We start from the raw sequence: 25,106 nt of genomic DNA on the forward strand, positions 1-25,106 counted from the left end.
TAGAGCTGTATCATTACTTCGTGACTCTTAAACTCTATCCCTCAACTTATGAAAGCTAACACCCATTAAGCTTTCTTAACTACCATATCTACCTGTGAGGCAATTTTCAGGGATCTGTGGACATGTACCCCAGATCCCTCTTCTCCTCCACACTACCAAGTATCCTGCCATTTAATTTGTACTCTGCCTTGGAGTTTGTCCTTCCAAAGTGTGCCACCTCACACTTCTTGGGGTTGAACCCCATCTGCCACTCCTCAGCCCACTTCTACATCCTATCAGTGTCTCTCTGCAATCTTCAACAATCCTCTACACTATCCACAACACCACCAACCTTTGTATCGTCTGCAAACTTGCCAACCCACCCTTCTACCCCCACATCCAGGTCGTTAATAAAAATCACGAAAAGTAGAGGTCCCAGAACAGATCCTTGTGGGACCCCACTAGTCACAACCCTCCAATCCGAATGTACTCCCTCCACCATGATCCTCTGCTTTCTGCAGGCGAGCCAATTCTGAATCCACTTGGCTAAACTTCCCTGGATCCCATGCCTTCTGACTTTCTGAACAAGCCTACCGTGTGGAACCTGGTCAAATGCCTTACTAAAATCCATGTAGATCACATCTACTGCACTACCCTCATCTATATGCCTCGTCACTTCCTCAAAGAACTCTATCAGGCTTGTTAGACACGATCTGCCCTTCACAAAGCCATGCTGACTGTCCCTGATCAGACCATGATTCTCTAAATGCCCATAGATCCCATCTCTAAGAATCTTTTCCAACAGCTTTCCCATCACAGATGTAAGGCTCACTGGTCTATAATTACCTGGACTTTCCCTACTACGTTTTTTGAACAAGGAGACAACATTTGCCTCCCTCCAATCCTCTGGTACCTTTCCTGTGGACAACGAGGATATGAAGATCCTAGCCTGAGGCTCAGCAATCTTTTCCCTTGCCTCGTGGAGCAGCCTGGGGAATATTCGGTCAGGCCCTGGGGACTTACCCGTCCTAATGTATTTTAACAACTCCAACACCTCCTCTGCCTTAATATCAACATGCTCCAGAACATCAACCTCACTCATATTGTCCTCACCGTCATCAAGTTCCCTCTCATTGGTGAATACTGAAGAGAAGTATTCATTGAGGACTTTGCTCACTTCCAGCCTCCAGGCACATCTTCCCACCTTTATCTCTAATCGGTCCTACCTTCACTCCTGTCATCCTTTTGTTCCTCACATAATTGAAGAATGCCTTGGGGTTTTCCTTTACCCTACTCACCAAAGCCTTCTTATGCCCCCTTCTTGCTCTTCTCAGCCCCTTCTTAAGCTCCTTTCTTGCTACCCTATATTCCTTAATAGACCCATCTGATCCTTGCTTCCTAAACCTCATGTATGCTCCCCTCCCGCCCCCCCCATCCCTTTTGAAGCACTGAAATCCAGGAGTATTGAGAATCCATTCCTGCCCTGGTGCCAGCCAAGTCTCTGTAATGGCCACTACACCATAATTCCATGTATGTATCCAAGCTCTTGGTTCATTACCTTTGTTCCTGATGCTTCTTGCATTGAAGTACATGGACTTTAACCCTTCTACCTTGCTACCTTTACACCCTTTATTCTGCTTCTCTTTCCTCAAAGCCTCTTTATATGTTAGATCTGGCTTTACTCCATGCATTATACTTGCAGTTCTCGCATGACCTTTATCCTCCTCCACATCACTATCTGCTCTAACTCTCCGCAAATCTAGTTTAACCTCCCCCCCACCCTGGAGCAGCACTAGCAAACCTTCCCGCAAGGATGTTAGTCCCCCTGTAGTTCAGGTGCAACTCGTCCCGTCGGAACGGGTCCCACCTTCCCTAGAACAAGGCCCAATTGTCCAGAAACATGAAGCCCTCCCCCTTGCACCAACTCCTTAGCCACGTATTTAGCTGCATTATCTTCCTATTTCTAGCCTAACTAATACGTGGCACAGGTAGCAATCCTGAGATTGCAACCCTGGAGGTCCTGTCCTTCAACTTTGCACCTAACTCACTAAACTCTCTTTGCAGGACCTCCTTCTCCTTCCTATCCACTTCATTGGTCCCTACATGGACCACGACATCCAGCTGCTCACCCTCCTTCCTGAGAATACCAAGAACTCGATCCGAGATATCGCAGACCTTGGCACCAGGGAGGCAACAGACCATTCGGGATTCTCGATCTCTCCCACAGAACCTCTTATCTGTCCCCCTAACTATCGAATCCCCTATCACTACTGCTCTCCTCTTTTCCCTCCTTCCCTTCTGAGCTGAGGGTCCAGTCTCGGTGCCAGAGACGTGACCACTGCAACTTGTCCCTGGTAGGTCGTCCCCACCAACAGTATCTAAAACGGTATACTTATTATTGATGGGAACGGCCACAGGGGTGCTCTGCTCATTCTGTCTATTCCCCTTCCCTTTCCTGTCTCCTGACTCTTAGGGGTGACCATCTCCCTGTAACTCCTGTTTATTTCTGCTTCTGCCTCCCGAATGATCCAAAGTTCATCCAGCTCCAGCTCCAGTTCCCTAACTCGGTTTGTCAGGAGCTGCAGCTTAATGCACCTTTTACAGATGTAGTCATCAGGGACAATTGTGCTCGCCCTGACTTCCCACATAGTACAAACGACTACCCTGACTGCTGCCTCCATTACCTACTTCTAAGTTAATTAAATTAAAGAAAGGAGCTTAACCGGCCTTACCTCACTGGGAGCAAACTTGTCCTCTGCCTCTGCTCGCCAAAGCCTCTTGAGCCAAAGCCTTCCTACTGTGTCTCCCACGACTCCATCGCCCGCTCCTATGACACCCGCTCCGTTAATCTGCTCGCTTTTTAAACTCTCCCGCTGTTCTCATAGGCCGACATTCACGCGCTTGTGCAGTCGTGCCCCGTTCAAACTGCCGAAGAAATGACCTTCCCCTTCTTAATCTGCTCGCTTTTTCAAATTAATTTTTTTATGCATTTCTACAAGAAACTACAGAAAGAGAACCCAATGACAAAATGGAGATTTATACAGTGCGAAACAAACAAATCCAATATGTAATTCATAACAATTAAGAAAAAAAAGCACCCGAAAGAGAATAATGTAAAATTAGTATCCACCCCAACCTCCCACTGAAAAAAAAACCCAGGCCAACCATTGTGCATAGAAAAAAAAAATCAATCGGAGCATTCAACCCCAGAGAACTGTAAATATACATAGAAAAAAAGAAAGTATAATGCCGACTACCAAAAGTATAATGTAATTGACAACAAAAAACCGTATAACTTACAAAAAAAAGGATAAACTTACCCTAAAGAAGAATTGTGAAAATATTCAAGAAAAGGTCCCCACACCGTATGAAACTTTATGTCCAAATTGAGAATTGAATAATTAATCTTTTCGAGGTCTAAACTAAGCCATTGAGCGTGAGTGGGTGGGGCAGCATCTTTCCACCAAAGGAGGACCAACCGTCTAGCCAAGAGAGAGGCAAAAAATAATGTTCAGCATTTAGTCTGACTCAAGTGCAAATTTACATCAACCAAGGTGCCAAAAAGAGCAACCAGAGGGTTAGGTTCTAAATGGCAATTAAGAATATGAGATAGGGTTGAAAAAAACTTCTCTCCAAAATTTCTCTGGACTAGGACAGGTCCAATACATATGAATAAGGGAAGACTCGGCCCCTTTACACTTATCACAGACGGGGCTAATGTCAGGATAAAGCCGTGATAATTTAGTTTTAGACATACGAGCCCTGTGTACAACCTTAAACTGCAAAAGGCAGTGGCGAGCACATAGAGAGGTTGAGTTGACTGACTTAAGAATTAAATCCCAAACCGCATCAGATAAGGAGATATTTAGATCTTGTTCCCAGGCAGTTCTAATTTTATTGAAAGGGGTACACCTCAAAATCACTAATTTATCCCGGATAGCAGAAATATACCCTTTACCCAATGGATTGATACAAAGAAAAAAATCTAGGATATTTTTCTCAGGCATCTCAGGAAAGTTTGATATCAAAGGGTTAATGAAATGTCTAATTTGAAGATGTCTAAAGAAATGAGTATTAGGTAGATTAAACTTTACGGACAATTGTTGAAAAGTTGCAAAACAGTTATCAATGAAAAGATCAATCTGCTCGCTTCTTAAAGTCTCCTGCTGTTCTCACAGGCCAACCTTCACGCGCTTGCGCAGTCATACCCCGTTCAAACTGCTGAAGAAGTGACCTTCCCCTTCTCAATCTGCTCGCTTTTTAAACTCTCCCGCTGTTCTCACAGGCCGCCCTTCACGTGCTTGCGCAGTCGTGCCCCATTCAAACTACCGAAGAAATCGGGTACATCAAAACATACGGTGAAATGTCTTGTTTGCATTTACAACAAACACATCTGAGGGTGTGTTTGGGGGGGGGGAGCTGCAAATGGCACAACACATTCCGGCATCAACCTACTTTAAGATCAATCTAACCCTTCCCTCTCACATAGCCCTCCATTTTTCCTATCATCCATGAGTCTATCTAAGACACTCTCCCAGAGAAAGATCTGGCATCAGAAGGTATATTTCTGACTCAATCTACAAAGACTTTGCATTTCTGGCTTCTTCCCGCTTCCTTTCCAGTCCTGATGAAGGATCTTGGCCTGAAATATCAACTTTTTATTTTTTTTCCATCGATGCCTCCTGACCTGCAGGTTTCCTTGGACATTTCGTCTGTGTTACTCTGGATTTCTGTCTTTTGATTTTCTGAAGCACATGTGCCATTGACACCATTATTGGGGAAAGAGGGATCTGATCCTTTGGGAACAGGCTTCACATAAATCGGGCTGCGAACAAAGTTTCAGTCAATCAAACAACTAGTGCCGTGGAGAAAGTTTTATGGTACAGCTCTTTCTTTGCCCATACTAATATTTCTGCCCTGTGGATTTGGATCAAAATGCACAAAGTGCTGGTGGAACTCGGCAAGTCAGGCAGCGTCAATGGAAATAAAAGTTGATGTTTCAGGCCGAGACCCTTCATCAGGACTGGAAAGGAAGGGGGAAAAAGCTGGAATAAGGTGGTGTGGGGGAGGGGAAGGAGTATAAGCTGGCAGGTGATAGGTGAGACCAGGTGGGAGGGAAGGTAGGTGGATGGGGGAAGGAGGAGGTGAGGTGACAAGCTGGGAGGTGATAGTTGGAAAAGGTAAAGGGCTGAAGAAGAAGGAATCTTATAGGAGAGGACAATGGACCAATGGAGAAAGGGAAGGAGGGAGGGAACCAGAGGGAGGTCATAGGCATGTGAGGAGAAGAGAAGGGGTAAGAGTGGAGCCGAAGTGGGGAATTGGAAAAACAGATAAGGCAGAGGTGGGGGTGGGGGAAGAAATTACTGGAAGTTAGAGAAATGGATTTTCATGCCATCAGGTTGGAGACTACCCAAACAGAATATGAGGTATTGCAACTCCAACTTGAGAGTGGCCTCATCATGGCAACAGAGGGGGCCATGGACTGACATACCAGAATGGGAATAGGATTGGAATTAAAATGGTTGGCTACCTTGAAATTCTGTCTGTGTGGACAGAGCAAAGAAGCTCTATGTTGGGTCTCACCGGCACAGAGGAGGCTGCACGGGGGATACCGGATATAGTAGATGACCCCAGCAGACTCGCAGGTGAAATGTCACCTCACTTGCATGGACTGTTTGGAGCCCTGGATGGAAGTGAGAGGAGGAGGTATAGGGGCAGGTGGAGCACATCTCCCACTTGCAGGGAGAAGTGCCAGGAGGGAGATCATTGGGGAAGGACAATGGACAATTAAACCTATTTCTCTATACCTATCTCTCACACCTATCTGTGAGCCACACGATCAATTCTCTGACCTTATTTTACCTTGTAGTCGAGAGGTTACACACGAACATGTGAATTAGGTGTGGGAGTAGCCCATTGTCCTCTTGAGCCTTCCACCATCTAATAAGATTACAGCTGACCTGATTTAGCGGGTGAAGTGAAACTTAGAAAGTTAAGGAAGAAAGGCCAAATGATAATGCAGAATAGCAAAATAAGTAATGATAATCTGAATCAATCAGGAAAGGGATGTATACACGAAGATAAATCTCAAGTTGGAATTGGAACAGAGAAAACTGATGTAAAGGCAGCATTCATAAGGGATGAATTAATGGTAGTTACCGTAATGCTTTACAGTGATGGCTGTATGAGCGGGGTTCAATTCCTGCTGCTGCCTGTAAGGAGTTTCTCCTCGTGACCGTGTGGGTTTCCTCTGGGTGCTCCCGTTTCCTTCCACATTCGAAAGGTATATGGTTAAGGTTAGTGAGTTGTGGGCATGCTCCATTGTGTCAGAAGCATGGTGACACTTGCAGGCTGACCTCCGCACAATGCTTGGTGATTTGACGCAAACAACATGGTTCAGTCTATGTCGATATACTGTATATGACAAATAGTCATTCCCAAGGCATGGCTACGGTGATCAAGATTGGGAATTAAATATTCCAAGATGCTTTAATGTTTAGACAGGCAAATGGAAATGGGGTAGGGTATTCCCTCCCATCTGATTCCTTCTTCTTTAGCCCTTTACCTCTTCCACCTATCACCTCGCATCTTCTTAATTCATACCAACTCATCTACCCCTGCCAGCTTGTACACCTTCCCCTTCCCCACTTTCTTATTCTGGCTTCTGTCCCCCTACTTCCCGGTTCTGATGAAGGATCTCGGCCTGAAACATCGACTGTTTATTCATTTCCATAAATGCTGCCTGACGTGCTGAGTTCTTCCAGTATTTTGTGTGTTTTGCACTGGATTTCCAGCATCTGCAGAATCTCTTGTGTTAATCATTTAATATCTTTGTGCTGAAGGAGCATTAAACATCATGTCAGGAGAGGGAAATTCTCTTGGATTCTCCTGGACACTCTCTCTCCTGGAGGTTTTCTGTGTGAATAAAAACTTTTATATTTTCCAGTTACAGCTTCTGTGTGGCTCAGTTTTAGTCACAACTCACCTAATCATTGATGCTTTCTATCAGTGACTTGGTAGAGGTGCTTCATAAAGCCAAGTTACATTTTGTTCAATTTCTTTTCTGTTTTCAGGAGATCTGATAAATCGAGCAGAGCTCCAGGGAGACTCCTCTATAAAAATATTCAATGTGACCCGTAAGGACACTGCTGTCTACCGCTGCGAAGTTGTATTTGTAGAAACAGGTCACCTGGATGAAGTTTCCGTTAATCTGACAGTACAGGGTAATTGTTGAAATTTATGACTGTGGATAATCAAATTATTTCAGTATTGCTTGCATGTACTTTGATTACTTGTTCTTACTCTCATGTTCCACAAAAACAAAATTTACAAGGATGTTGTTGGAACTTGAGGACCTGAGTCACAGAGAAAGGTTGAATAGGTTAGGATTTCATTCCCTGGAGCATAGCAGAACGAGGGGAGATTGAACAGAGGTATACAAAATTATGAGGAGTAAATGCAAGCGTCTCCTCTGAGGTTGGGTGAGATAACTAGAAGTCATGGGTTAAGGGTGAAAGGTGAAACGTTTAACATTGAACACAGAATAGTACAGCACAGTACAGGCCCTTCGGCCCACAATGTTGTGCCGACCCTTAAACCCTACCTCCCATATAACCCCCCACCTTAAAGTCCTCCATATACCTGTCTAGCAGTCTCTTAAATTTCACTAGTGTATCTGCCTCCACCACTGACTCAGGTAGTGCATTCCACGCACCAACCACTCTCTGAGTAAAAAACCTTCCTCTAATATCCCCCTTGAACTTCCCACCCCTTACCTTAAAGCCATGTCCTCTTGTATTGAGCAGTGGTGCCCTGGGTAAGAGGCGCAGGCTGTCCACTCTATCTATTCCTCTTAATATCTTGTATACCTCTATCATGTCTCCTCTCATCCTCCTCCTCTCCAAAGAGTAAAGCCCTAGCTCCCTTAATCTCTGATCATAATCCATACTCTCTAAGCCAGACACCATCCTGGTAAGTCTCCTCTGTACCCTTTCCAATGCTTCCACATCCTTCCTATAGTGAGGCGACCAGAACTGGACACAGTACTCCAAGTGTGGCCGAACCAGAGTTTTATAGAGCTGCATCATTACCCCGTGACTCTTAAATTCTATCCCTCGACTTATGAAAGCTAACACCCCATAAGCTTTCTTAACTACCCTATCTGCCTGTGAGGCAACTTTCAGGGATCTGTGGACATTTACCCCCAGATCCCTCTGCTCCTCCACACTACCAAGTATCGTGCCATTTACTTTGTACTCTGCCTTGGAGTTTGTCCTTCCAAAGTGTACCACCTCACACTTCTCCGGGTTGAACTCCATCTACCACTTCTCAGCCCACTTTTGCATCCTATCAATGTCTCTCTGCAATCTTCGACAATCCTCTACACTATCCACAACACCACCAACCTTTGTGTCGTCTGCAAACTTGCCAACCCACCCTTCTACCCCGACATCCAGGTCGTTAATAAAAACCACGAAATGCAGAGGTCCCAGAACTGATCCTTGTGGGACACCACTAGTCACAACCCTCCAATCAGAATGTACTCCCTCCACCACGACCCTCTGCCTTCTGCAGGCAAGCCAATTCTGAATCCACCTGGCCAAACTTCCCTGGATCCCATGCCTTCTGACTTTCTGAATAAGCCTACCGTGTGGAACCTTGTCAAATGCCTTACTAAAATCCATATAGATCACATCCACTGCACTACCCTCATCTATATGCCTAGTCACTTCCTCAAAGAACTCTATCAGGCTTGTTAGACATGATCTGCCCTTCACAAAGCCATGCTGACTGTCCCTGATCATGATTCTCTAAATGCCCATAGATCCCATCTCTAAGAATCTTTTCCAACAGCTTTTCCACCACAGACGTAAGGCTCACTGGTCTATAATTACCCGGACTATCTCTACTACCTTTTTTGAACAAGGGGACAACATTCGCCTCCCTCCAATCCTCCGGTACCATTCCCGTGGACAACGAGGACATGAAGATACTAGCCAGAGGCTCAGCAATCTCTTCCGTCACCTCGTGGAGCAGCCTGGGGAATATTCCGTCAGGCCCCGGGGACTTAGCTGTCTTAATGTATTTTAACAACTCCAACACCTCCTCTCCCTCAATATTAACATCAGCCTCACTCATATTGTCCTCACCTTCATCAAGTTCCCTCTCATTGGTGAATACCAAAGAGAAGTATTCATTGAGGACCTTGCTCACTTTCACAGCCTCCAGGCACATCTTTCCACCTTTATCTCTAATCGGTCCTACCTTCACTCCTGTCATCCTTTTTTTCTTCACATAATTGAAGAATGCCTTGGGGTTTTCCTTTACTCTACTCACCAAGGCTTTCTCATGCCCCCTTCTTGCTCTCCTCAGCCCCTTCTTAAGCTCCTTTCTTGCTATCCTATATTCCTCAATTGACCCATCTGATCCTTGCTTCCTAAACCTCATGTATGCTGCCTTCTTCCACCTGACTAGATTCTCCACCTCACTTGTCACCCATGGTTCCTTCACCCTACCATTCTTTATCTTCCTCACCGGGACAAATTTATCCCTTACATCATGCAAGAGATCTCTAAACATTGACCACATGTCCATAGTACATTTCCCTGCAAAAACATCATCCCAATTCACACCCGCAAGTTCTAGCCTTATAGCCTCATAATTTGCCTTTCCCCATTGTGACAGGAATCCGTCCTGGACACACTTAACAAACTCTGCCCCATCTAAACCATTGGAATTAATTAGGTGCCAATCAATATTAGGGAAGTTAAAGTCACCCATGATAACAACCCTGTTATTTTTGCACCTTTCCAAAATCTGCCTCCCAATCTGCTCCTCTGTATCTCAGCTGCTACCAGGGGGCCTATAGAATACCCCCAATAGAGTAACTGCTCCCTTTCTGTTCCTGACTTCCACCCATACTGACTCAAAAGAGGATCCTGCTATATTACCCACCCTTTCTGTAGCTGTAATAGTATCCCTGACCAGTAATGCCACCCCTCTTCCCTTCCCCACCTCTCTATCCCTTTTAAAGCACTGAAATCCAGGAATATTGGGAATCCATTCCTGCCCTGATGTCAGCCAAGTCTCTGTAATGGCCACTACATCATAATTCCATGTATGTATCCAAGCTCTCAGTTCATCACCTTTGTTCCTGATGCTTCTTGCATTGAAGTACACACACTTTAGCCCTTCTGCCTTACTACCTTTACACCCTTTATTCTGCTTCTCTTTCCTCAAAGCCTCTTTATATATTAGATCTGGCTTTACTCCATGCACTATACTTGCAGTTCCCCCATGACCTTTATCCTCCTTCACCTCACTATCTGCTCTAACACTCTGGATCCCCTTCCCCTGCAAATCTAGTTCAGAGCCCCCGGAGCAGCACTAGCAAACTTTCCTGCAAGGATGTTAGTCCCCTTCTAGTTCAGGTGCAACCCGTCCCGTCGCAACAGGTCCCACCTTTCCTGGAACAAGGCCCAATTGTTCAGAAACATGAAGCCCTCCCTCCTGCACCAACTCCTTAGCCATGTATTTAGATGCATTACCTTCCTATTTCTAGCCTCACTAGCACGTGGCATGGGTAGCAATCCTGAGATTGCAACCCTGGAGGTCCTGTCCTTCAACTTTGCACCTAACTCCCTAAACTCTCTTTGCAGGACCTCCTCCTCCTTCCTACCCACGTCATTGGTCCCTACATGGACCACGACATCTAGCTGCTCACCCTCCTTCTTGAAAATACTGAGAACTCGATCTGAGAGTTCGCGGACCCTGGCACCAGGGAGGCAACAGACCATCCGGGATTCTCGATCTCTCCCACAGAACCTCCTATCTGTCCCCCTAACTATCGAATCCTCTATCACTACTGCTTCCTGTTTTCCCTCCTTCCCTTCTGAGCTGAGGGTCCAGTCTCGGTGCCAGAGACGTGACCACTGCAACTTGTCCCTGGTAGGTCATCCCCACCAACAGTATCCAAAATAGTATATTTATTGTTGATGGGAACGGCCACAGAGGTGCTTCCCCTTCCCTCTCCTGACAGTCACCCAGCTACCTGTCTCCTGACTCTTAGGGGTGACCATCTCCCTGTAACTCCTGTTTATTTCTGCCTCTGCCTCCCGAATGATCCAAAGTTCATCCAGCTCCAGTTCCCTAACTCGGTTTGTCAGGAGCTGCAGCTGGATGCACCTTTTACAGGTGTAGTCATCAGGGACAATTGTGCTCACCCTGACTTCCCACATACTGCAAACGGAGCACTGAACTGCCCTAACTGCTGCCTCCATTACCTACTCCTTTCTTTATTAATCTTTTTATTGATTTAAAAGGAGCATAGATACAATCAAGAGGAGAATTATCTCAAATATATATAACAGTAACAATATTAACCGAGATTAAGACAAACATTATCAAAATCATAGATATTGCTAAACTAATATAAAATACATAATTTAAAAAAAGGAAAATCGCAATTCTCCTCTTATCAGTTTATAAAGAGAGAAGAAAAAACATTGAGCTTAAAATGAAAAGGGAAAGAAAAACCACTACACTATATGAGAAAAAACAGAAAAAGAAGAAAAAAAGGGACTGGGCAGTCCATTTGAGGATACGATCAAAAAAAAAAGAAAGAAAGACTTTCTGATCCAATCCATTACCTACTCCTAAATTAATTAGATTAATTTAAGGAACTTACCCGGCCTTACCTCACTGAGATCAAACTCGTCCTCAGCCTCTGCTCGCCGAAGTCTCTCGAGCCAAAGCCTTCCTACTCTGTCTCCCACTACTCTGTCGCCCGCTCCGTTAATCAGCTCGCTTTTTAAACTCTCCCGCTGTCTCACAGGCCGACCTTCACGCGCTTGCTCAGTCGTGCCCTGTTCAAACTGCCGAAGAAATGTCCTTTAAGGGGAACATAAGGGGAAACTTCTTCTCTCGGAGGGCGGTGAGAGCATGGAACGAGTTGCTAGTAGAAATGGTGTATGCAGGTTCAATTGCAGCATTTGAAGAGAAACTTGGATAGGTACATAGATGGGAAGGGTATGGAGGGATATGGTCCAGGTGCAGGTCAAGGGTACTTGGCAGAATAGCAGTTTGGCCTGGATTAGATGGGCAGAATGGCCTATTTCTGTGCTGTATTGTGCCCTATGACTCTAAGAGAAAAATACAGGGGGGGGAGACTTTCAAGTCTAATCAATCAAAACCATAGTAACTTGAAAGGAAGCTCTAAAATATCATTCAGAATGCCTAGCAGTCATGAGGATAGTTTCCTGGGATAGTACTCGGGACCATCCAAGTGGCTGAGAAGCTCACAGATGAGACTTTTAATGAGGTGGCCGCACCTGCAATACAGGCTTCAGATACATGGGTGCCCATCAGGAAAAGTAATTGGAGTAGGCAGTTACTGCAGGGGTTCCTCTGTGGCCATTCTCCTCACTAACAGGTAAACCTACTTGGATGCTATTGAAGGGGATGTTCTTTCAGGGGCTTGCAGCAGCGGTCAGGTCTTTGGACTACAAACGGCTCAGAGGCTCAAAGTGGAAGGGTATACGGTTCTAAGTAAACTTATGATCAAAGTATGTCAGCAGTCGGGAGGCTGCATCTCAGTAGATGTAGGCCCCATGGAAGAACTGAGTTCAAGCTGTGCTCACCTAGATGCTGATGGAGGATATTTTCAAAATTCCTAGACGTATGTGATCATTGGTGTGAATGTAGTTTATATTGGACTCCTTCAGTTTTTCTGTGTTTTCTTTCTTGTTGCCAATTGGGGTGGGCGATATGTCATTTTATTTGGGTATGGGAGGGGTTGGGAGTTTGATGTTATTGTCACTGGTTTTTTTGCGTGGGAAGAGCTTGGTTAGGGATTTGATGTTTTAGCTGCCGTGTCTGGGTGGGAAATGTGTTAGTTTTTGGGCGAGGGAGCAGTTGGGGGTTTGGGGTTTGATGTTTTAGCTGTGGGATTTCCCATTCAAGGGCATAGATGTTTCCATACACTAAGGTTCTACATTGGGATTTGAGTGCCAAGTTGAAGGGCAGGACCTCCAGGGCTGTGATCTCAGGATTGCTACCCGCGCCACATGCTAGTGAGGCCAGAACTAAGAAGATTATACAGTTTAATACATGGCTAAGGAGTTGGTGTAGGAGGGAGGGCAGAAGATTTTTAGATCATTGGGCTCTCTTCCAGGGAAGGTGGGACCTGTACAGAGGGATGGTTTGCATCTGAACTGGAGGGGGACTGATATCCTAGTGGGAAGGTTTGCTGGTGCTGCATGGTGAGGTTTAAGCTGGAGTTGCAGGGGGATGGGAACCAGAGCACCAGAACAGTTAGTGGAGAGGTTGTGGAGGCAGCTGTTTGTAAGACCTCAGACAAAGTCAGGAATCAAAGATTGAGCATGGTACGACTTGTGTTCTGAGATACATATAATTCAATGTAAGAAGTATAGTGGATGAGCTCAGGGCATGGATCAACACCTAGAATTATGACGTGGTAGCTGTTAGTGAGATTTGGTTGCAGGAGGGGCAGGACAGGCAGCTGAATATCCTGGAGTTCTATTGTTTTCGACATGACAGAGCAGGAGGGATTAAAGGAGGAGGGGTAGCATTACAAGTCAGGGAAAATGTCAGGACAGACTAGAGAACCCAACTAGTGAGGCATTATGGGAGGAACTGAGAAATAGGAAAGGTATGACCACTTTAATGGGGCTATATTACAGACCACCCAACAGTCCGAGAGAATTAGAGGAACAAATTTGTAAGGAGATTGCAGACTGTTGCAAGAAACATAAGGTTGTTATAGCAGGTGATTTTAACTTTCCACATACTGACTGAGGCTCTAATACTGTAAAAGGACTTGCTGGGATAAACTTTGTCAAATACGTTCAGGAAAGTTTTCTCTTTCAATATATTTATTAGTTTCTACGTACAAGAATACAGAGTACAAGAAGATATAAATTATAAATTAAAAAAATACATTATATTAGAATCACACTTGCAATCACATTACCCTATATTCATGTAAATTAAATTAAATCATAATATTGAAATGTAATAATTTTATTATACAGAAAAAAAATCTAAACCCACTACCAAGATCAAAGCTGTTTGGTAAAGAAAGAAAAAAGGAAAAAAAATCCTTATCATAAAGTGAAATATGTTATTTGCCACCATCTGTACTTTAACAGCAAGTCAAAGTTTTTGAAAATAGTTCAAAAATTTATCCCCACAATGTCTGAAAGTCTTGGCTAGATTCAGAAATTGAACAATGGATCTTCTCTAAATTTAAGCATGACATAACATCATGTAACGGTTGAGCGTGAGTAGGCGGAACGACATCCTTCCATTTAAACAAGATCACCCTCCTAGCTACAAGAGAAGTAAACACCAAAATCAGATGCCTCCAAAATAATATCTTTTCCTTCAACAATACCGAATAGGGTGGTCAAGGGGTTAGGCTTAAAATTTACTTAAAAAAGTACCAAGGACGTTTGGAATACTTCCTTCCAGTATCTTTCAAGACTCGGACGTGTCCAAAACATGTGAATTAATGAAGCTTCTCCATTGTTACATCTATCACAAAAGGGAGATATATGCAAATAAAAACGAGATAGCTTATCCTTAGTCATATGAGCCCTGTGGACCACTTTAAATTGTAGGGGGGAGTGGCAGGCACATAACAAAGAAGTGTTAACCAATTTAAAAATTTCATTCCAAGTTTCCTCAGAAATTGAAGTCTGTAAATCTTGTTCCCAGAGATTTTTAATTTTGTCTAAATGAGCATTTCTCATTCCCAACAACATACCATAAATATTGGATATTGAACCATTAAGACAGGGTTTCAAATTAGAAATTACATCTAATAAGTCCCTATCGGGACTATTAGGAAATGTATATAATTGAGAACGCAGAAAGTCTCTAATTTGTAGATATTGGAAAAAGTGAGTTTTTGGTAAGCTATATTTAACTGACAATTGCTCAAATGAAAGGAGGCTTCCTCAAACAAACAAATCCTGGAAGCATTTAATACCCAATCTTTCCTTTTCAATCTTTTTATTAATTTTCAAATTCATAAACATAACAATATTAGTACAAAAGAGATTGGGATTACATTATTGGTCATTAGCAATTGCGAATATAAACTACAGATAACACAAGTATACCAAGCCTCCCAAACTCTTTCTTTCTTTTCCTTTTTTTTAAAAAAAATCTTTTTATTATTATCCAAAATTAACAAGAGTACATCGAAGTAGGCAACACTTACAATGTCTCAAGAAAAAAAACATTGTTTTAAAGATTGAAAAAGTTTTGGTGACAAAAAAAAGAGGGAAAAATCCCCCCTACTAAGCAAGGAAAAGTGAGAAAAAAAAACCCCATTGGGTGTTCAACCCCAGAGCCATGCGTCATACAAAAAGCTTCTAAAGATAAACATCAAACCGCCAGCAAGAAAAAAAATACCAAAAATTTACTATTAGATCGTGGAGGAAATCTATCAATTAACTCAAATGATAATAACGAGCAAATGAACCTCATCTTTTCTCAAAATGAAACATAGGTTCAAAAGTTTGACTTCTAATTTTCTCCAAACTAAGACATAGCATCACTTGAGAGAACGCCTCCCAAACTTTTCATGTAATTAAACATGATAAAAAAAAATGAAAAAATGTCAGGAAAAAAAAGCAAATTAGAAAATAACTAAACTGAACTAAACAAAGCTGGGCTATTATATTACATCGGATGCAATTGTTAATGCCATTAACTCTGCTCCTCTGTCCATATATTTAATGTTAATAAAAAGGATTTGGAAAAGGTCAAGTTACATAATATGAAAGTGTTGAATAAATGGCCTCCATTAAGACCCATTCTATCCCATTCTTTAAACACTGGATCGGTCATAGAGGGTTTAAAAAAATAATTAGAGAAAATGGGACTTGAAGGAGAAAATCCCATTAAACCAAAATATTTTCTAAATTGTACCCAGATCCTCAAAGTATGTTTAACTACCAAATTATCAGTTAATTTACTTAAGGATAAAGGAGGTGAGGATCCAAGAAGAGAGATGATAGAAAATTTATTAACAGAGTTAGCTTCTAAAGAAACCCATATTGGACAGTCCTCACAGTTAATATAATATGACCAAAATGTAAGATTTCGTATATTGACTGCCCAATAATAAAACCTAAAATTTGCTAAAGCTAAACCTCCATTCTTTTTAGCTTTTTGAAGATGAACTTTATTTAATCGAGAATGTTTATTTTTCCATATATAAGAAGATATAATAGGATCAAGAGAGTCAAAAAAGGATTTAGGAATAAGAATGGGTAAGGCCTGAAAAAGGTATATAAATTTAGGTAAAATATTCATTTTAATAGAGTTAATTCGGCCAATCAATGATAACGAAAGGGGCGACCAGTTTGATAGTGCCCTTTTTACATAATTCAGAAGGATAAGAAAATTTTCTTTAAGTAGGTGTTTATAATTCTTAGTAATTGTTACACCCAAATAGGTAAATTGATTTCTTACAATTTTAAAAGGAAGGTTAGTATTAATTGATACCAAATTATTCAAAGGAAAAAGTTCACTCTTATGTAAATTCAGTTTATATCCTGAAAACTGGCTAAAGCAAGAGAGTAAAGAAAGCGCAGGAGGTAACGAAGTCTCGACATTAGAAATAAAAAGCAATAGGACATCAGCATAAAGCGAAACTTTATGGATAGTACCTCTCCTTAAAATACCAATAATATCATTGGATTCTCGAAAAGCAGTGGCTAAGGCTTCTAAGGCCAGATCAAAGAGCAAAGGGCTCAAGGGTCAACATTGCCTGGTTCCATGTTGAAGTTTAAAAGGTTTGGAATTCTGAAAATTAGTAAGAACCCAAGCAGAGGCAGATAAATAAAGTAATTTAATCCATTGAATAAAATCGGGCCGAAAATTAAAATTTTCTAAGGTTTTAAATAAATAATTCCATTCAACCCGATCGAAAGCCTTCTCAGCGTCTAAAGATACCACACATTCCGATATCTCTTTAGAAGGAGAATAAATAACATTTAATAAGTGATGAATATTAAAATGGGAATATCAATTTTTAATAAATCCAGTCTGATCATCAGAAATGATAGATGGTAAAATATTTTCAATCCTATAGGCCAAAACTTCGGATTGAATTTTAGTATCAACATTAAGTAAGGAAGTTGGTCTGTATGAAGAGCATTCAGTTGGGTTCTTATTCTTTTTAAGGATAAGCGAAATAGAAGCTTCATAGAAAGATTGTGGCAACCTCCCCAACTTAAAGGAATCTGAAAAAACTGAACATAAATGAGATATAAGCAGTAAGGAAAACGCCTTATAAAATTCTGCAGAAAATCCATCAGGACCCGGAGCCTTCCCCGAGTCCAATGAACGTACAGCCTCGGCAATTTCCTCATAAGTAATATGGTTATCAACAGAAGTGTAGGAGTGTTTAATTGGTCTAAAAAATAAATATCTTTAGGAGGGTCAGAACTATAAAGTTTAGAATAGAATTCTCTAAAGATATCACTTATTTCTGAATGGTTAGTTGTCCTATCACCATTAGCTTTACAACTTTCTTTAATTTGCCGTTTAGCTATAACGGTTTTTAATTGGTTAGCCAGTAATTTACCTGTTTTGTCTCCATGAATATAAAATTGACTTTTATCTTTTAGGAGTTGAGTTTCAATCGGATAAGTTAAAAGAAGATCATATTTAGTTTGAATTTCAACACATCTTTTATATAAAGCAGGATTTGGAGCTAAGGCATATTTTTGGTCTAATTGTTTCAACTGATTAGCTCTTTATTAGCTTTTTTCTTGACACTTGCAGTATATGAAATAATTTGTCCTCTAAGATAGGCCTTAAAAGCATTCCATATAATAAGACTAGAAGTCTCTTCCGGTGTATTCTCTTCAAAAAAAAAAGAATAATTTGTCTCTCCAGAAACTTAAAAAAAAAATCCTTATCAGATAGCAAAGTTAGATTAAAGTGCCAAGATCTGTTTGTTTGAGGAAGACCAGGGAGATTTAAAGATAAAAGCACAGGGGCATGATCTGAGACAGCAATCTCTTTGTATTCACAGGATCGAACTAATGGAATCATTTGGCTATCAATAAAAAAAAATCAATCCTGGAATACATGTGGTGGACATGAGAAAAAAACGAGTACTCCCCGTCTAGTGGGTGCAAGAAACGCCATACATCACCAATACCACATTTCATTAGAAAAGATTGAATAAACAAAGCTGATTTATTAAGTGTCGCTGGTTTAAAAGATGACCGATCTAAAGCTGGATCTAACCAGCAAATAAAGTCTCCTCCCATCACCAATGAGTAAAGGCTCAAATCTGGCAAAAACGAAAAAAAGCACTCAGGGAATCCTGGGTCATCTGTATTCAGGGCGTACAAATTAGCAAATACCATTAGTTTATTATCTAATTTTCCCGACACTATGACAAAATGCCCATTAGTATCAGACACTACTTTATGTTGGACAAAGGGAACTGTATTGTCTATAAACATTGAAACTCCTCTAGACTTATTCTGAAAAGAGGAATGAAAATATAGTCCCCTCCATCTACTGAAAAGGCGTAAATTGTCACAGTTACGTATGAGTTTCTTGTAGAAAAATAATTGGAACCTTACGTTTTTTAATATATGCAAAAATCTTATTCCGTTTCACAGGGTGATTTAATCCTTTCATGTTAAGATTAAGTAAGTTAATAGTTTGATCCATTTTTAATACTATTTAGTAGAAGGGTTAAAATAATAACCACTGGAATGTATATTAGATCCAAACAATAAACCTTGAAATGTGGTAACCAAGCAACAGATTTGGCTAAAAATCCAAAACAGCTTCCAGAAAAAAAATTCATCCCCCCACCCTCCTCCCAAAGACAGAAAGCTGGCCAAAAGAAAGCCGACAGCTAAATCTAATGTTGTCACCCTCCCAAAAACGCCTACTGGTTTAGCTCCTAATTAGCTTCAAGGTTAACTGCATTGCAACCTAGACAAAACAGGAGACAAAGAAAAAAAAAACTTAACCCTCATAACCAGAACACATAGATTAATTATTACAGTTTCAAAATGATAAAATGAAAAATACCCATACTAACAGGAAAAAACCTCAAGAAAAATAAGTATAATATAAAATAATAAAAGACCTATCAAAATTTAAAACATGCGAACACACAAGATATTAACTCGTTAAAATCTTGTTCTCTAGGTAAAGCATTTAAAGTTTCAAAAGGAGAGTTAGCTACACAAGTTTACCAAAAGTAAAAGAAGCAATTATTCGTGTAGAAAGATACTGAACAGTTAATCTTCCGATTTCAAGAATTTCTGAGCTTCTTCACTCGAATGGAACCATTCCTTAGAGCCATCCTTCAGTATAATTCTGAGCCGAGCAGGATAGCAAAGAGAAGGTTTGAAACCTTTGTTTAAAAAGTTCTGATATAACCTTTTTGAACTTAGCACACTCATTCATGACCTCGGGTGAAAAATCCTCGACGATCCTGATCTTCTGACCATTATAATCAATCATTCCTTTTTGACAGGATTCACGAATTAAACGATCCTTTGTTTGAAATTCATGAAAACAGATTATTACTGATCTGGGTCTCGCTCCTGGAACTGGTCTAGGCACAGGTGATCTATGAGCTCAATCAATCATAGGTAAAGACGTTAAAGCTTTAGGAAATAATTGTGCCTAAAAGCTTGCAAAGAATTCTGTAGGCTTATCGTCTTCCGTTGACTCTTCAAGGCCCAGAAGTCGTAGGTTATTTCTTCTGCTTCTATTTTCTAAATCGATAATCTTCTGTCTTAGTTTTTCATTAGACTTGGATTGTTTTTCGCAAAGCTTTGCAGGTCATCAATTCTCGCATCCAAAATCGTCAGAGTTGCTTCACTCTCTTCTATTCGTTTATCATGTTCAATTAAGGTTTTTTGAATATAATCCAATTTTGTATCTATTTTTTAAATTTCAGAGCTGAGTTGCTGGAACTTCTGCTGGAACTTCTCGGAAGATTCTTTTCTGTGTTTTCGAAGCAATTCCATAATAGATTCCAAAGTTGCAGGAGGCTCTTCCTTTTTAGTACTTTTGGCATCCCTTGTAGCCATAGTAAAACAATATCATGTTTAAAAGTAAGGTTTCAAAGCAGGTTGAAAACAGTAAAGTAAGTAAAATAGGACCAACTGTAAAAAGTTGCTAATCCATCAACGACCAGTAGGAATCTCCCGGAAAGTTTTCTTAATCAGTATATAGAAGTCCCAATGAGAGAGCATGCGATACAGGCTCTGCTATTAGGGAATGAGACAGGGCAGGTGATAGAAGTTTGTGTAGGAGAGCACTGCCAAGGTTTTTATGTGCCTGTCAGAATAAAAGGTAAAGATAACAAGTGTAGGGAACCTTGGTTTTCAAGAGATATTGAGGTCCTGGTTGAGAGAAAAAAAAGAAGGTGCATAGCAGGTATAGGCAGGTAGGAAGAAATGAGGTGCTTATGGAGTACAAGAAATGCAAGAGAACACTTAAGAAAGAAATCAGGAAGGCTGAAAGAAGGTATGAAGTTGCTCTAGCAGACAAGGTGAAGGAGAATCCCAAGAGATTCTGCAGATATGTTAAGAGCAAAAGGATTGCTAGGGACAAAACTAGTCCTCTGGAAGACCAGAATGTGAATCCATGTGTGGAGCCAAAATAGATGGGGGAGATTTTAAATTAATTCTTTGCATCAGTATTTACTTGGGAGATAAAATCAGAATCAGGTTTATTATCACCGGCATGTTACGTGAAATTTGTTAACTTAGCAGCAGCAGTTCAATGCAATACATAATCTATGAATGAATGATCTTTATTGTCATTATACATAGGTACAATGAAACTCTGTTTGGCTTCCTCTCAGGCAATTAAATGAAGGGGTAAATAAAAACCAGACAGTAATAGAAAAACAGTATTAAATAGATAAGTAACAGAAAATAAGTTGCAGCAGCACCAGAATATCACAGTAATGCACAAAGTGCCGTTAGTGCAAGTATTTGACTCCTTGTGTGTGCATGTGTGTGCTCACAGTTTCAGTCATTGTTCTGTGGAGTGGTGTGATGGAGGCCGCAGCTCTGGGTTAGAAGCTGTTCCTCAGTCTATTTGTTCTGGCCTTGGTGTCCTGAACCTTTTGCTGGACGGCAGCGGGTCAAACAGGGAGTGGCCGGGGTGTGTGGTGTCTCTGGTTATGCTGATTGCTTTCCTCCTGAGTCTGCTGGAATAGACGGTGTCCAGTCCTGGGAGCTCCATCCTGACAATTCACTGGGCTGCCTTCACCACGCGATGCAGGTCTTGTCGCTCAGCGGCTGTGCAGCTGGCATACCACACGGTGGCGCTGTTGGTCAGGATGGTTTCAATTGTGCTTCTGGAGAAGTTACGCAACAGCTTTTGTGGGAGTTTGACCCGTTTCAGCTTTCTGAGTAAGAAGAGTCTTTGCTGTGCCTTTTTAACAAGCAACGAGGTGTTGGTGGTCCATGTCAGCTGTTTTGACAACATAACTCCAGGGAACTTTAGGTTTTCCACACTTTCCACCACCTTTCCATGTATATGGAGGGGGGTGTGTACTCTGTCCTGTGATCTCCTGAAGTCAATGATCATCTCTTTTGTTTTAGAAGTGTGAAGGACCAGGTCGTTGTCCTTACACCACTCAGTCAGATGATTCACCTCAAGCCTGTAGGCTGTTTCATCCTCGTCCGAGATCAGGCCAACCACTGTGGTATCGTCCGCAAATTTAATGATGGAGTTGCAGGTGTAGATGGGGGTGCAGTCATGTGTGAAGAGTGTGTAGAGCATAGGGCTCAGCAGACAGGGTGCCTATTTTTAAGATGAGGGTGGTGGAGGTGTGCTTGCCAATTCTGACTTGGTGTGGTCGGTCTGTGAGAAAGTCCATGACCCATGAGCACAGGGAGGAACCAAGGCCAAGAGTGTTCATTTTGCTGACCAGTTTATGGGGGATGACTGTGTTAAATGCAGAACTGAAGTACACAAATAACATCCTCACATAAGTGTTCCGTCCCTCTAAGTGAGTCAGAGCAATGTGGAGGGCTGTTGCGATTGCATCCTCCGTGGAGCGGTTTGCCTGGTAGGTAAACTGGTGTTTGTCCAGATCAGGTGGGATTATAGCCTTAATGTGTGAGAGCACAAGTCTCTCAAAGCACTTCACGGCTATGGGTGTCAGCGCTACAGGGCAATAGTCAGTCATGCACTTCACAGCTGATTTTTAGGGTACGGGGATGATGGTGGAGGTTTTAAGGCATGTTGGAACAACAGCTTGTTGCAGTGAGAGGTTAAATATACTTGTAAACACCTCAGCAAGCTGGTCGGCACATGCATTTAGTATCCGGCTGGGCCAGCTGCCTTGCTCGCATTCACTTTCCTCAGGGTGGATCTCACCTGATGTTGCTTAAGGACCCGTGTGGACTCATCGTCAGGTGGGTGGATGAGTGGGGCAGCCTCCTCCCTCTGGGCAAAGAACTCGTTCAGGACATCAGGCAGTGTGGCGTCATCATCTGGCAGAGAGAGAAAAAATAATAATAATAAATAAAATAAAACATAATAAATAAACCAGTAAATCAATTACGTATATTGAATAGATTATTTTAAAATGTGCAAAAATAGAAATACTGTATATTAAAAAGTGAGGTAGTGTCCAAAGCTTCAAAGTCTATTTAGGAATCAGATGGCAGAGGGGAAGAAGCTGTTCCTGAATCACTGAGTGTGTGCCTTCAGGCTTCTGTACCTCCTACCTGATGGTAACAGTGAGAAAAGGGCATGTCCTGGGTGCTGGAGGTCTTTAATAATGGACACTGCCTTTCTGAGACATCACTCTCTGAAGATGTCCTGGGTACTTTGTAGGCTAGTACCCAAGATGGAGCTGACTAGATTTACAACCTTCTGCAGCTTCTTTCAGTCCTGTGCAGTATCCCCTCCGTACCAGACAGTGATGCAGCCTGTCAGAATGCTCTCCATGGTACAACTATAGAAGTTTTTGAGCATATTTGTTGACATGCCAAATCGCTTCAAACTCCAAATGAAGTATAGCCACTGTCTTGCCTTGTTTATGACTACATCAGTATGTTGGGACCAGGTTAGATCCTCAGAGATCTTGACACCCAGGAACTTGAAACTGCTCACTCTCTCCACTTCTGATCCCTCTATGAGGATTGGTATGTGTTCCTTCGTCTTACCCTTCCTGAAGTCCACAGTCAGCACTTTCATCTTACTGACACTTAGTGCCAGGTTGTTGCTGCAGCACCACTCCACTAGTTGGCATATCTCACTCCTGAGACAGAGCCCATAGAAGTGAGGCAAAGTGGCATCAACTTCATGGACCCTTCAGATTCCAGAGGAGGAAGTGTTTCCTACCCTGAGGCAAATCAGGGTGGATAAATCCCCAGGGCCTGACAAGGTATTCCCTTGGACCCTATGGGAAGAAAGTGCAGAAGTTCCTGCGGCCCTAGCAGAGATAATTGAAACATCCTTAGCGACAGGACAGGTACTGGAGGATTGGAGGACAGCCAATGTTGTTCTGCTGTTTCAAAAAGGCTCTAAACGTGAAGCAGGAAATTATATCCAAGTGAGTCTGACATCAGTTGTGGGATATAGAAGAACAGGGAACACTGCTTCCAAGTGAACCATGAGCTCTGTGCTGGGCCTGAAATCATGAGCTTCAGACATTGCAATCGGACAGTCAAAAGCACCGAAGGTGATGAAGCGGCTCCTAAGTGAGGGGTGTGTTCCAGTTTTTAAGGGTCTTGTCCTGAAGCTTCATTGATGGAGGGTACTTTTTAGCAGATGGTGAGTATGATGCTCATCATCTTGTGTGGTTTACATTGACCCAGAAATTGATTTTTGAAACCACTTTTGTTTTCTTACTGTAACTGAATACTGAGGTTGGGGTTGACCATGGTACTGAAATAGAAGTGACGTAGCTTAAACAGTGTCCCAGCAATTCTGAAGATTTGATCTACTCCAGCCAACAGCTTAGGAGAAGTGAGCTGCAGTATTGAAGCAAGGATATGTTATTTTGAACTGTTTTAACCATGAGCAGTCGGAATGCAGGAAATTGGGACCAATTGGGTGACCACCATGGCCTGCATGAACTTGATGGGCCAACGGGCCTGTATCTGTGCTGTATTGCTCTTTGACTCTGACTTTATTTAGAAATTTATGATGTTGAACAAGTTGTCAACCATTTGCCATGCTGTTTCCTTTTGAACGTTAGTACATGATCTACATTTATTCCTACATTTTTTTTGATACTTGATTGACATTTTAGGTGAGTTTTATGCTTGAGGCACATTTTTGTTATACTATTAAAATCATCTGTTAACATGCTAAGTGGAAAGTATGTTTATCTTGAAACTGGTGTAGTTTCAAATACCTGCAGATGCTCACTTCCTGATTTTATGTTAGATCTTTATGGATGAACTTGAGTGAAATATGATTGAAACTTGCGTTATAATTTACCCAACTTGTTTTCTGCAGAAACTGCAAACACAAAATCACCGTGCCCTGCCTAACACTCTGTTCTTTTTCAGTGAAGCCAGTTACACCAAAATGTTCTGTGCCGAAGTCAGTTCCAGTGGGGAAGGCTGCCATTTTGACATGTCATGAACAGGAAGGTTATCCACCTCCGAAGTATATCTGGTACAAAAATGGTGTTGTTGTTCCACCTGATCCAAAATCTGATCCAAAATTCTTCAATTCTTCTTATAAAATAAACGACAATACAGGAACTCTGGTAATTCAATGTCTTTAATATGAGTATTTTAATCTGTCTCTCAATAAACCTGCCAATTTACTATGAGGAGTCTTCCAAAGAAAGATCAGCGGGTTGAGGATAGGCAAGTAGATATCGATACAGATACGTGTGAGATGATGCATTTTGGAAAGTCAACTCAGTGTAGGACTATGAATATAGGGCACTAGGGAGTGTAAAGGAGCAAAGGGACCCAGGAGTACAAGTATATGGTTCATTGATAGCCGCATTACAGGTAGACAGGGTGGTGAAAAAGGCATGTAACATGCTAGCCTTCAGCTGTCAGGGCATTGAGTTATAGGAGTTGGGATGTTATGTTGCAGTTATATAAGTCACTGATGAA

The 25,106-nt window shown here is 41.8% G+C and overlaps 1 protein-coding gene across 2 annotated transcripts in view; it reads left to right on the plus strand.

Moving 5' to 3' along the window:
- jam3b (junctional adhesion molecule 3b) overlaps nt 1-25,106 on the plus strand; it is a 157,841-nt gene that overhangs the window by 100,318 nt on the left and 32,417 nt on the right. For both annotated transcript variants that reach the window (XM_063038797.1, XM_063038798.1), the window contains 2 exons: nt 7,053-7,202; nt 24,543-24,745. In XM_063038797.1, coding sequence (XP_062894867.1) covers nt 7,053-7,202; nt 24,543-24,745 — 353 coding nt within the window. The remainder of the gene's footprint in view (nt 1-7,052; nt 7,203-24,542; nt 24,746-25,106) is intronic.

This window comes from Mobula hypostoma, chromosome X2, assembly GCF_963921235.1.
Source record: "Mobula hypostoma chromosome X2, sMobHyp1.1, whole genome shotgun sequence".
Classification (NCBI taxonomy): domain Eukaryota; kingdom Metazoa; phylum Chordata; class Chondrichthyes; order Myliobatiformes; family Myliobatidae; genus Mobula; species Mobula hypostoma.